General features: G+C 39.5%; 1 protein-coding gene across 1 annotated transcript in view; it reads right to left on the reverse strand.

Moving 5' to 3' along the window:
• Positions 1-4,526, reverse strand: part of ARHGAP18 (Rho GTPase activating protein 18) — a 118,685-nt gene extending 114,159 nt beyond the window's left edge. Inside the window, exon 1 of the mRNA XM_006200118.4 lies at positions 4,335-4,526. Coding sequence (XP_006200180.2) covers positions 4,335-4,447 — 113 coding nt within the window. The 5' untranslated portion in view covers positions 4,448-4,526. The remainder of the gene's footprint in view (positions 1-4,334) is intronic.
• Between the last annotated feature and the right edge of the window lie 10,283 nt (positions 4,527-14,809).

Genomic DNA, 14,809 nt, shown 5'->3' on the forward strand with positions numbered 1-14,809 from the left:
TACTACAATTTCCATGAAGATAACTTTAAACAGGCCCACAAAAATCATAGGCCTCACAGATGAGGCTGGGTAAGAGGCAAGCATTACATAACTAAATGAAGGTCAGACCTGCCCATTTAGGGTACCACGTGTGTCTTTTAATGATTCAAGAAAGAATTATGAACTGGGCTTTCTAAATGACACAGTAAAGAAAATCAGTTATTAGAAAGTACTCTTATGCCATAAAATGGAGGACTAGATTGATCTAGAAAACAATTATCCAGATGAACAGGTTAAAAATACATTTAGTCACTAACTCCTGCAAAATTTGAATGAGGAATCATGCCTTAAACGCTGAAATTAGGGGGGGAAAAAAAGAAATATGAGTTCACTTATTGCATGATTGCATTATAAAAACTCTTTACCACCCCTTCCTTCACCAAAATCCTACATAATTTTTGATAAATACACAAATTCAGAAGGAAAAAATGCAATTCGTGATCTAGTACCAGGTTTTTTTTAAACGCTGCAAATTTATGTGAAAACTCTGACCTCCTCCAGAAAGACAGAAGATGGCAGCCCACTTCCATGTGGCACACGGGGCAGCAGTGGTTCATCAAGAACAGGGAGGCAGCACTCAGTCCAGCTGCCAAAAGGGGACCCACCCACATTCCATCTCACCATAAAAGTCAGTGTTTGCAGCCCTCAGGGTGGCCCGTCAGTGCCCCAAGGCCAGCCTGCTGTAAGTTCAAATTGTAAATGTTGCTGTGGCTCCCAAGGACATTTACAAGGTCTTTCAGACTTCCAAGGCCTGAACTTTTACATTATGGTTAATTTTCAGTGCCGCCATTTTCAGTTTAGCCTATGGATCACGCCCATGTTTCTTAACACATGACAAAATGATGATTTGTGAAAAACAAAACGAGGAAGAATATGCTATATGCCGCAAAGCTCAGTACGTTCTTTCCTTCTCTGTATCTAGTGTAAAAGAAAGCAGCGATTAGCAATAAACCAGGCGCTGTTCTATGGGCTTTACAGGGGTCATCTCTCTTAATCCTGCCAGTGAAGTGAGGACTGATATGAAGTTCAACTTACATGCAGAAAGTTAGGTAAACCCTCCAAGGCCACACTGCTAACGAGTGGGAGAGTCAGGATGGGAACTCATGCAGGCCGGCCCCCAAGCCCAGAGTTTCAGGCTTCATGGCACCATGACCTAGTGCCTTTTGGTTCTGCTTGCCCAACACCAGTAGCCAGTGGGGTCAACAAAACAAGATCTCACATGATGAATGCCATACATTTATTCATAGGAGACATAAAAATACATCCTATGGCAACCAGTTAAAAGATCCAATAAGAAGACAAATATCATTTGACATTAATATTTATCAAATATTAGCAAAAACTGATAGAAAGCAAACAGAAAGGTTTTTCTTAAAATGATGAGAAAAGTCAAGAAGACTAGTAAGAAATAGACAAAACGCAATATTCTTTGAAAAACTGCCTTGCAAAAGTAAACATTAAAAAACACACTTGAAAATTAACAAGTAAATAAAGTCTTATAAATATAGCTACTCATAAAAAGTGGTTTCCTCTGGAAACATTTGACTACGTACAAGTCAGTCAGAACAACTAGTGTTAGTGTATTTCTTCAAATCCTAATGTTGTCAGGAAGAAATATAACCAAAAAAATTCAAAACAGGATTCTTGTAAATATTTGAGAGGTTCTAACCAGGAGTAGGAAGAATTCCTGAATCTGGCATCCAATGAATGTGTCCTGATAAAGACAGATAATGGATAGGAATGGAGGAAATTTTAGACTAATGGATTGCTTATGAAAATACTAATTCCTACTATCCCAGCTTCCTCAAAAGATCAAAACAACAATAAAAAAACAAAACAACTACGGCTAAAAATCAAACACTTTCTGTAAATATCCTAAATCACATACACAACCCTTTACTCTTTTCAAATGGCATATACATGAGTTCATTTTATTTTACTAAGCATTTGACTCAACAGTCCATCACAGTGGATGTTATTTAGAAGAAACAAAGTCTTGCAATAAGCTAAATTAGACATCTGTGCTTTCTATAGCAACTGTTAAATAGGTAGGCGGGAACACAGAGTAAGTTTTCTCTCTTTCTAAGAGTTTTGTGTGTGTGTGTATGTGTGTGTTGGTTTGGTTTTGACTTTTGAAGAGTTTTTTAAAATAGGGATCAACTTTGCACCTCAGAGCAGATTCTCAATGCTTAAAAGCACCAGTTGACCACCCAGGGCCAGAGCCAAAGCCCTGTGCACCCCCACCCCCAACTTTAGGGCATCACTCCTGATCCCATTCCACCTTCAAGTCCCTCCTCCGTCTACTCATCCCCTTCCCACCCCAACTGCAATATCTCAGCTCTTTCAGGCTAAAGAAGGCACCTCCCAAAGACACACTAAGTTTATGTGATAAATGACTCCATGCTTCAGGGTAAAAGCCAGTAAGGACCATCCCTTCTCCTTCCTTCCTGCCTTTCCTCCCAGCCCTCAAAACAGGGCTGCCATCTTCTCCAGCCTAGGACTCCAGCTCAGTGGTGGGAATCTGGGACCAGTATGGGCAGCCAGCAGGGGAGGCATGTGGGTGCTGCAACCTCATGGAGAGAGCTCACTGTCTGAGTGGCAGTCCACCCTGCCGCCCTGTACCCAGGATTCTGCACAAGCCTAGGCTGGGAATATCCTGCTCCAGCCTAGGCTGAGAATGATCCCTTCCTCTCTTTTGTTCTCCCAACCCACTCAAGTATAGGCCACCCACAACGGGGCTGCAAAACCGCAGATGTGGGATAAAGCCTCCACATCTCAATATGAAGCCCGAGGCAAAGCCCTAGAACAACAGGCCTGGCAGCAGCCCAGTCCCGGGGTTCTAGTTCTCAAGGCAAAAATGAGAGGCCAGGCCTCGATGTCCCTAAGGTTCTTTTCACTCTCACAATCAAGATCCAAAACTCAGCTCAGATCCTCAGGCCACCCCAGTGTCAAGTCTCTGGAGAATGTGCTAAGTTTGCCCAATTCTGGCAATTTTGACTGTCACGTGGAGTCCAAGTTACGGCCAGTATGGAGTTGACATTGCAGTCTGCTTACTGCTGAAGGGTTAATACCACACTAGGAGTCTACAGAAAAATGGATGAAAACATTTTATGATCTCTCACAAAAAACACTTAAGACAGAAAATAAAATGGTAACACAGCCAAAACACAAGTTGCAAATCCCTTTTATCTTTGGAAATGAATTAATTCAGTGGAATACATATGGTGGTTGCTATGTGAGGCAAAATTCTGGTCAGCCTGGGAATCTAATAGGGTATTACAGCCTTTCTTTTGATTTCCTTATTCCCCTCCCCCGCATCTGGGGATTTTAAAACAAATGAAAGAAGGCATTATTTCAGCTTAAGGCATAAGCATAAATCACAAAAGAACAAAGGAGGTTTTATTATCACATTAAACATCAAGGAGGAAATGCACCTAATGATAACTAATTTAGCGTCCAACCCTATTAGGTTAGCATTTGCTGGTTGCAAGCTTCTAGGCCAATATTTACGATTTATATCTAAGACAGGAGGTAAAAATGTTAAGCTAGTGAGAAGGTCATTAAGAAAGGAAAAAAAAATCCTTGGAAAAACAGAACAAAGTACACAGATGGAGAGAAAGGTACTCTTTGCGCCTCAGTGGTCTATAGAACATTTGCCCTCTCTGCCTATAAAGTGATTTAACATTAACCACATGTAACTCTGACAGCAGGAGACTACTTCCTGACAAAACCTTTCTGAAAGATCCCTCCAACAGCCTCAAAATCCACAGACACAAAAGAACGTGAAACATATTGCCACAGGCCAGTGTCTTCGGCTTTCTGCCTAAGAAGTTTGCTTTCAGTGGGAAGAAGGGGGAAAAACACACTCTCACAGCAACAGATTGTAGGGTGAACAGCCCCCCCTGCTTGTTGGCACAGTTCCCAACCAGCAGTGCCAGTGGCTGGGCCTTGAGCTCATTCAAGAATTCCATCTCATGGGAAGTGTTTCAAACATAGTTATTCGATCTTTCAGCATTTGCAAATGCACCTGCTAAGCAAGGAGCCTGACAGCCATCGTGCCACTTCCTTCCTATCCGTCTTCCCCCGTCATCCTCCTCTGGGCGGTTTCAGACTTGAACTAGGTGAGATGCAAAGTACAGAAAACCCCAGCCAAACATCAGTGCTGCTGCACGAGGTTAGGTGCGACCTGCGAATGTCGGCTCCTTTCTCCCCACACCAACTTCCCTGTCACTTTTTTCCTGGAGCAGGTAAGAGGGTTTTGTTTTGTTCTCTGGCTTTCCAGTGCCTGGGCTTACCTCGCGGTGGCTTCCTCCCCAGCCTGGCCATGGCTCCCTGCCACGGCCTGGTCCTTGCCGCTGGGGTGGTAGGCGGTGAGCACAACTCCCTGGGAACTGGAGAGCCAGCTCATGGTGAGAGAAGGGGCATAGTTTCTGCGATCCTGACACAGAGACCGGGAATGAAGTTCCTGGCTCGCCGGGCAACTCCGCTCATTAGCATCGGCCGGCCCCTCCCCTCGAGGCCAGCGATTCACACAGGAGGGGCGGGGCCTCTCCCGCGCAGGGCCGCCTCCCGGCTCTCCAGGGAGCAGACCTGTGACTCAGAGCATTGTCCCAACCCAGGACAACTCCAGTTCGAGCGGCTTCAACTAAGGGGTGGGGTGGAGGGGATGCTTGCTGCCCCCATCCTCCAAGTTATCCTCATCTGATTAGGCTGCAGGCTGCAGCCTCCTCTCATCAGTGTGAGCACAAGCTGTCTTAGGAAACAATGAATTACTGCTGAGCCTTTTTTTTTTCCATTCTTGATTCCTGTTTCCATCTAATAATTTCTGCTACTTCATGTAACATGAGTAAGGGCTCTTCTTAACCCCTTCACAATCAGCGTTAAAATTAACCATAGCAAAACCCAAGGAACCTGCCTAGCAAAACCGTGCAGGTAACAAGAAAGGCTACCTCTTGTGTCGGGTTAAAAATGTTCCCATAAAAATGTTGTGTACCTGGAATGTCGTCTTCTTTCACATAAAAGCCAATGCCAAGTTTACGCTGTTGCTTTTAACGAAATATCCTTCAGTAGCAAAAAGTGACCCATCTACCAAAACTGTTAAATGGCATTGCTGAGAATTTAAAAAAAAAAAAGGACCTACCACTTGTTGAGCACCTACTATATGCCAGGCTCTCTCTGTGACAGCTGTTTTACATGTATTACCTCATTCAATTCAGTTCAGTTCTTTCTCCATCCCCCTCCTTCTCTCTCTCTCCCTCTTTCTTTCTCTCTCTCTTTCTCACACACACACCTTACAAAATAGATATAATTATCATCTGCAGAAAGGTGAAGCTGAGAGGCAGATTAAGTAACTTGTCTAAGACAACACAATTGTTCTATGCCAGAAGCTAGATTTGAACAGAATTCTAGGCTAAATTCCATCCTTTTTTAACCAGCATGCTGTTCTTTGTCCTGTAGATAAGGAAACAGGTACAAAAGTTATGAAAAACATAACAGCTGTTTCTGTCCTTTCTCCTCTAAAAAATTCTGCTCTCCTGTAGGTACCCAGTAGTCTGAATTGAAGTGGTATTTTGTTGTTGTCCACTCTTATGGTCTATCAGGATATCTAAACTTCCTCCTAAATAAGTGTTCAATTTCATCACTCCGTAAACATACTGTTTATACTTTTTTCATCATTTAAAATGATCATGAGAAATTAAGTACTTTATTCACACTTAAATACTCTTAAAGTATCTAAACTGTATTATTATTTAAATCCTCTTTGGTATCTACTGTGAGCTCTCATTTACAAGCCTTCCTTAAAAAAAGAGCTTATTACAGCTTTCTCCGACCCCCTCCACAACTAGTTGGACAACCTTTACATAATTACCTCCATCAGGCTCTACCTGTTGCCTCCTTTCTGCCCCCATTGCCCAAGTCCTCTCTATACTCTATAATTAGATCTTAATTCCAATCTTACAACAGCCCTTTAGCTCATTTTCTTGCTTTCTCCTCTAAATTACTGGGTACATTATCATCCCACCCAACCACAGTCCTAATGATGTCTCTCTGTAATTAAAAACTTTCACTGGCTCCCCACTGCTAACAGAACCAGTCCCAAACTTTTGAGTAGACTGCTGAACATTCTTGTTACTACAAGCCTCTCCATCTCTTCTGCCACACACTGTTCCCTCTGGTCCCATCACCGTTCCTTTCTGTCTCTTCCACATCTAACTTAATCCTTTACCACATAATGGGTTTTCAACAAATGTTGACTGGTAAAGAACTGAATGAACATCATGTGTCCTTAGAAAGCACACTACATTTTTTAGTTAAAATTGGTAGTATTAGACCAGTGATTCCCATGCACATATAAGTGTGAACCTATGGTGAAATGTTTACCAGTTCAGGCAAGATGAAAAATACACGAAGAAAGGCAAAAGGTAAGTTGATTGGAGTATGAGTTCTTTATGATGTCTATATGGAAAAATACTAATTCCCACATTCACCCTTATTTCTTATGTAGTTGCTCTGAAATGCAAAACAAACAAATAAACAAAAAAACAGGAATCACTACCTTCTGCAATTATTGATAGGCCAAATAGACTCTACCTTTTAAAAACTCCTTTTTTAATCTGATTTCTTCCCCATCCCACCCCATCCTTTCCCTTCCCCGGACCTCCTTTTTATCTTCTTTATTTTTCTTTCCTTCTTCCTTTGCTACATCCCCAGTCTGTCAGTGTTACATATGCCCCTTGACAGCCACGAGCCAGCTCTCATGAGACAATTTATGATAAAGAGAAATTATGCCCAATTTTAACTAAAATGATGATTAAGTTATATCGTTGCATAATTATACTCTCTCCATTTGGTTAATAACAAATCACAACGTGCAAATCAAAATGTAATGATTGTGCTAACTTGAAATAATATTTGTGTTCACAGCAGCCAGGCTTTTCTAATTTTTGTGAGGCATACATAAAATAAAATGCGGTATACATTGATTTACATGGCTTGGTACATAAAATTTGAATCCAGCTAATTTAACTTTCAGGTACATGGAAATCCTCTGGATTCCTTCTCCTTTTCTCCTAATAAGCCCTGTTGTTACTGGTCTGAGAATGTTGCCTGTCACAGGGAGACAGCTGGTAGGCTTGTGCTCTGGTGCACACAGCCTCAAATACAGGCTCAGGTAGATCAAAAATAGTTTTCAGAATTTTCTTGTGACCATCACAGAAGCAAGCCCCACTGTCAAAATGCTCTTTTGAAAGGTGATTCCCATTTTACACCTAAAACCCTACCAAGCATTAGCTAGAATCTGTCCCCTATATATCACCCTTCCTCAAAGAGACACATTTTACAAAAAAAAAAAAAAGTACTATTTTACTCCCTTCCTCAACCACTTTAAACAAACACTAAGAACCTAACATTCTTGAAGACGTTAATATTCCGAGCTAGTGACTGCATGCCAAACACTTTACTGTTATGAAATAGCTCGCAAAGTAATTAACAATATCAAGACTGTTTAAACATTTTCATTTGTTCCCTTCAAATGGGATGTTCTAGATGACACAGGGAGGAAAAAGGAAGCTGTAATTTACCCAAATCAGTTCTTAAAAGCAGGGTGGAGATAGTACTGTAGTCTCAGATAACTTGATAACGATGTTTAAAAATAATGAAAAAAATTCTTAGTTTCAGTGCTAGTAGTATCAAAGAGTTATTAACTGACCTTCATATTTCGATTTCGGAGCCTATTTAGTAGTATAGAATTATATTTGCAGGGTACCAACACTGCAGCGGAACCAACATATTTATCAAATGTTTTCTCAGTCGGTTCCTGTCCCTTTAAATGAAATTAACTAAAGAGAATGTGTATACTCAAACATTGTAAGATGATTGGAAGCCTGTGTAGGGACACAGGGCTATGTGAAAACTGACCTTTCAATTGGCAATGTTAATCTCAATTTACAATGATATAACAAGAACTCGAATAATTTAATCATCAACTATGAAGTTAAAGTTTTACATAGGTGATAAAACCTAGACTCACACTGCAGCATTAACATCAGGTAGGACATATTAGAACACTTCCTCAGGGGATTTTTATCAAACTTTAAAAAAAATATATTTATTTATTTACTTTTGTAGGGGAGAGGTAATTAGGTTTATTTACTTATTTTTTAAAAATTTTAGTGGAGGTACTGGGGATTGAACCCAGGGTCTTGTGAATGCTAAGCATGCATTCTATCACGGAACTATACCCTCCCTATCCCATCAAACTTTTTTATGAATAATTCTGTGAGCTTGCAAGTGAGCCAATTCTGTACTGAGGAGCTGTGACTGAAAATTATTCTGTATACAGAATCTAAACCTTCTCCCTTGGAAATTGCATTCATTATTACTAATTCTGTCTCTGGAGCAACAAGGAAAAAGCCTTTTCTCTCTCTCTCTGGACAGCTCTAAAAAAATTCTGCATTATTCTCAAAGTTATTTTCTTAACAGTTCCTCCAGGGAGAAAATACTAGCCATGCTTGGAATGATTTCTAACTGCTTTTGCCAGAGGCTAATTTAGGCTTCTTGGTAAACAGCTGGAAGAGATCTCATAGTTAAGAGTTTACTACCAATAAATAATAATGCCTAATGTTTGAGAGCTTGCTGTTTGCTAGACATGGTACACATAGTCTCTCCTCTAATTGTCACAACAGCCCTAAGAAATAAGTATTAGAATTATGCCCTCTTTAGAGATGAGGAACCTGAGGCCACCCCACTAGTAGGTGGCAGAACCAGGATGTATAAACCTGGGTTTACATTGAGCTCAAGCTCTTAAACATTATAAAGGTTACAGCTGTCCTGGAGCTGACTCTCTATTTTGTTTCTGGAAAAGTCCACATGAATAATTAATGAGGTAAAACAATCTACAGCAAATCTAAAGTGTTCAACCACATGGAATAGTGATGTAAATGCACTGCTGTGGAGATGAGCATTCAGACAGGCACAAACACATCAGCTTTTTATTTTTTTCCTGGTACTTTGAAATGTCTTTTTTATATCAAATTACTAGGGGGTGTGGCATAGTATACATGCTAATACAAGGTCATCATCTTTATGCCATTGTATCTAAAATTGTCTCCACTTATAGAAATGAAAGAAAACTGGGAGTTTGAGATTTGCAGATACTAACTACTATATATAAAATAAATAAACAAGTTTCTTACAGGGAACTATGTTCAATAACTTGTAATAACCTATAATGAAAAAGAAAATGCAAACAAATATATGTATGTATACGTATGACTGAAACATTATGCTGTACACCAGAAATTGACATAGCATTGTAAACTGACTATACTTCAATTAAAAAAGCTAAAAATAAAAAACTAAACCAAAAGAAAAATAAAAATTAAAAAAAAGGAAGAAAAGTCCTCTGACCATTATGATGATACACATCCCTTTCCTTTTAATTAAAAAAAAAATTTTTTTTAAAGCAGGCAAAGACAGATCTAAGTTCAGGGACCCTAAAGCTTTCAGAATTTCTTAAATACAGGGCTTTGGAAGGGGCTTTGCAAGAGTAAGACCTTGAAAGTTTAACTTCATTTAGCTTCATCTGGCACATCAAAACTAGCTTACAGTGGAAATTAGCCACAAAAAGAAAAAGCAATGATCTTAAACTTTCCTTTGGTTTTCTCCTCACTGCTGAACACAATGGGACTCATGCGGGAAACAACTGCATTTAGAAGCACCAAGTCAGGACGAGTGAAGTGTATTCCAGAGGTAGGTACATTCTGGAAAGGTAGTATTTTGCTTATGAACAAAACTCAAGTTGAAATATCTAGAATTAGAGCAGTATTTAGATTTGCCCCAGTGCAATAGCCTTGTCCTGAGGTAGATCACAAACAATGCTTATCACCTTGTCAAGCCCATCATGATTGGGGAAGACTTGGTGAAGGTGAATATCTAAGGAAAGCACTATAGTTCTATTAAAGTTTTAGTTTTTATTTTAATTAAAATAACTAAGGTTGAGTTTTATTTATTAAAGTTTTAGAGTAGTTTTTAGAGTAATAATACTATTTTCATTGACTGAAATACTTGATAAAACTGCACAGACAGATGCTACCAAAGAAGAATTTCTATTTTCTGAGCCCTTTGGGAAATTCCTAAGGTTAGAAATGTCTCCAAAAATGATGAAGCATAAATCTACTCGGAGAAAAAAAAAAGGTCCTATTACTTCATTTACAGAAGGAACACCTGGAAGATTGGGCAACACCCCTGGTTTTTCTTTCTCTGGTGAAGAAATTACATCATATATCATCATGGATCAGTGCTTCTACACATGCACACACTGAAGGCAAAAACTATTCTAGAACCATGCAAGTTGTCAACATCACCAGACAGTGGGCCTTGGCCATTAACTTTTCAAAAGGGGGTGTCAAGAAATAACAGAAAAAATATTAGCATCCTTTTGATTACACAGGGTTTCACTAGCTTTCCATAGGATATCTAGATGTGTTTGTATTTCATGAAGAAGTTTGCTTTTTAAGAGAAAAGGAAAACCCTCAAGATAATCTCAAGAGGATTTTAATCAAGGAGTTTGGCTCATTTGATAGTAATTATTTCTGGTCAGTTGAATGAGTAAATCTTCTCATTTTTAAAGTTGCAGAACAAGCAGAGTTGTTTTGGACAGGTAGCCACCATGCCCACAGAGGTCAGAAACTGAAATACAAGACAAATTTTTGAACGCCATAGTTGAATGCTGGTATAGCGAAGGACAACAACTTCTCAATTTCTCTGCAAGCAAAAAAAAAAAAAAATCTCAGAAGAACCTTTTTTCAAGTTTGCTTCTACTCAGATGAAAGGGAAAATAACACTTCTTGACTTTTTAACACGACTTCGACTCAGGGTCTTAGAAGATTTTTGATAGGCCTATCTTGAGATTGGCCTGCATCTGGCGGAGTAAGCTTTATGAATTCTAATTTTCTGTGCTGCTACTACATACCTCTGGGAATCAGGATTTTCAGGAATTGTTACCAAAATAAAATCAAAATGAATTACATATAAAAGAAAATATGTGCATTATTTTGTGAAAAAGCAGCCTTTTTACTAAAATTTATTTAGGGAAGAATCTGTTTTGTTTCTTGTTTGATCATTTGGGATTTTGTTTCTGTTTTTTTGGAAATAATCATTAATTTTTTTTTCCAACTGGCTGAGTCACAGTTCCTAGTTTAAAAAAAAAGTTTATACCATAGTCCCTCAGTTTTAAGAAACAGATTTTAATATTTTTTAAATTAGTAATACTTTGAAATTAGAATGTTTTATATGGTGAAAAGACTTTCTCTGCAAAATTATGGCAAAATAGACTGACTTCACTGGGTATAATGACTTTGCTTGATTGGTTATAATTTGCTTATTTCATCGGAAATTTATTTCTCTGTGAAAAATAAATTTCCCACGAAATAAGTAAATTATATCAAAAAATTTAGTATAATTGTTTATAATGATTTTTTTGAACCAGAGGCCAAACGCCTCCAGAATTCTCAATATATCTCCAGAAAAGATGAAGAACCATTGCCCCAGACATTAAAGGATTTTCACCCAAATGCCCCATACCTCACTCTAACTGAGAAAGATCTCCTTACATAATATCCTAGCCCCAAATTGTTTGTGTTCCTTAAATATACTCTGAAAACAGCTTAAAGAGTTATGTGCCTTCACTCTGTTTAATAATTTGGCTAGCTGGTTTATTGCAGAGGCTCAAAGAACATAGCTATAATCATGAGGATGTTGGCTTTCTGAAATTTTAAAACAGACTCAAAATTATAGGGTTGAGGTTGTCCAAAGGTTATCTCTACCTACTCCAAACTACTTCTTTTATAGAAGCAGCTGCTAAGGAACAAAAGGTGAGGCAAAAGCTGTCAGGCAGATGGTGACAGAGCCAAGACTCAGGGAGTCGAGGAAAACACCATATCCGGCCACCAGAATAGGTACTTTCCCGCAGTATAAACTGCTCAAGTTCAGACACTGCCCTCAGCACACAGTCCTGGCTCACTCAAAATGTCAATTATAAGAACTGATGTTTGGTTCTTGTGACTTACTCTTAAGTCATGTCTTTAAAACTTCCCATCCCCTCCCCACTCAAGTCCTAAGGTTCTCTACAATTCAAATAGTGAAAAAATTTGATTCCACTACATAAAGTGGAAAATTTATTATTTTCTATCATCAACCTGTCCTTCTGCTAACTATACTTCATTTTTGTATCTTTCTTTAAAAGTATGGAAGATCTATATTTTTTCTTTCCCAATAATGAAATTATATATTTAATATTAGATACGTCACATTCCTGCAGGAAAGGATTAATAAGCAACAATAAACAGAATAAAATTCCTCCCAGTCATCATTCTCCCAAGTCTGTTACAATACATTTTATGTATACATCAAATACCCACAAACACTGCAGATTAGATTAATATTTCTAAAAAACAGCTTTTATCACAAATTGGCCCAAAAGAAGAAAAGCAGAAAAATAGGCACCTTGGCGTGACAAAGGTAGATTATTCTTTAGTTTCCCAACACGTTATATCACACTGCCTCTTCCTCTTAAACAGAAGTAGTTTTAAAATTTTTTTCTGGAAGGTGAATATATAACCTTCCAAATCTCTGAGTGTCAATCACAGTCTGTGATGGTCTGAGAAATTTACATCACTGTAAGTTATCACGAATTCAGATCAAGGCAGCAGAGTCACATGTTTGGTCACAAAAATGGGACACCTATCAGAAATCTCCTTACTGCCTGTCTGGCCCTCTCAAAAGTTAACACTGGCGAAGATCATCAAAACAAAGCTGCAGTGAACAAGTAAACACACCGCTTACAGAAAACAAGGTGAAATGGACAGAGCCCCCTAGGATCTGATTTCTTGCAAGAGAAGCTGCCATGCAGGCTATTATAAGCATTCATATATTAGAGGATTATAAAAGGAAACTTGATACAGTCACCATCAAACATTAAAAAAGACCTTTTGAAAGCTTTCAGTCCAGAACAGACATTCCGCCACCTCAATGTGAACTAGAGACAAAAAATGAGCCCAATGGAGACTCCTCAAATGCCGCAACAGAAGGTACTAGACACCAGAAATGGTTGCTGGGGTACTTAGAGGAAGACTAGTAGGCCTGCTTCTAAAAAAGTATAATTCTCCAACAGCCCTTGGTTTTTACCACTAAAGTCACATGCAGGGTTATACTGCACAGCCACTGGCTCAATCAAACAGATAATCTAAGAGAGGTGTAAATGAGTCAGACACAACCCAGCCCCCAGGAGTTCATTTTTTGGCTAGGATGGACAACTGTGCACGTATTTACAATATCAAGCATTGAATAGTAAACGTAAAAATAAACAAATAACCCAACGCGTATCCAAATGCTAAGGGAACAACTCTTTGGAGGTAAATAACTCCACAATCTATTAAGGTTTCAAGGAAGGGGGCACCATTAAATTAATGTGCATATGTAATTTTCCCCCAAGCTTTCTTTATGAAGCAAAGATCATTTTACAATCAAGGAAAATGCTATTGAACAGACATCCAGTAAGAACAACCCATTAGGTCTTGAATTAGGGTGGGTAGAGCCGGGCTTTCCACAAGGAAAGGGAACAAAAGAGGTGAAGGCACAGGTTCTGGATAACTGCTTATTCAAAGTCAAGGCATGTTCACAGCCCAAGTGCTGCAAAGAATGCAAACAGGCAAAGGGAGGCAGGATAGGAAGATGAAACATAAAAATATCTAAATTCACACCAGATGTTTAGGGACTTGGATCCAGTGCCTTGCAACTATGTAGGCTCTCCTCCACTGGCAGCAGGGAATAATCAGAGGTTACTGAGATAGTAACCTAAACAACTACAGAATAAGAAAGAACATTATGGTAGCTGTAAATAGCACAGATGGGAGGGAAAAGATGGAGAAGAGAGATCCACTAGGTCACGACAGAAGAGCTCATCAGTTAGGAGGGTGCTGTGATATTACATCAGGGGCAGTGCGCAGAGGCCCTCAAGCAGTGGCACCTTTAGGAACTGGGAGACACGCGGACGTGGGAATGGAAGAGGACGGGGTCCAAAACGACCCCCACGGTTTCTATCCTGGGTGATGGAGACATCTAACAAATGGTTAAAAACGAAGTTGTTTAGAGGACAGCTGTGACACGTCCCCACAGCAGGAAGGCCTCAGGCAACATGTGGTTAGGAAATACCTCGTGGCCGCTGTTAGGTGAGGAAAACGCTGAAAACGTACCAAAGTTTTGGGACTCGAGCCAGCTCTCCCCAAGAGAACTAGCTGCCCAAAAGGTTTTGTCCTGTGCCTGCCCCACTGATGAGTTTCAGCACCTGCCCATTCCTCAAGGATGCTTAATTTCCACAGCAGGAGCCCACTTAGATCCGCTGAACTTCAGAACTGTTTCGGACAATGAAAGTTTTCAATCAAGAGTAAAGAATTAAAAAGGAAGAGAAGAAGAAAGATGGCAAAGGTGAATTCTGAGCAGCTATCAAGTTCCAGGCACTTGCGAGTCCCTTTAAAATACTTCCTCCCTTAATTTACCATCTTCTATTCAGGGGCACTAAGGCTTTAAGACGCATCAGTTCACTGCCCCTCGTCACAGAGCTAGCCCTCGGCACAGTCTGGAAGCAGGCTAGGCTCCCTCAGAAATCTGACTGCAAATGCAGACAAAAGGCACTCAATCTGCTTTTCATTTAAGTCTGATGATATTTTATTACTAAAAATAAGTCAATTTCCTTGTTACTTGACCCACTGGC

The sequence above is a fragment of the Vicugna pacos genome, chromosome 8, assembly GCF_048564905.1.
Source record: "Vicugna pacos chromosome 8, VicPac4, whole genome shotgun sequence".
Lineage (NCBI taxonomy): Eukaryota > Metazoa > Chordata > Mammalia > Artiodactyla > Camelidae > Vicugna > Vicugna pacos.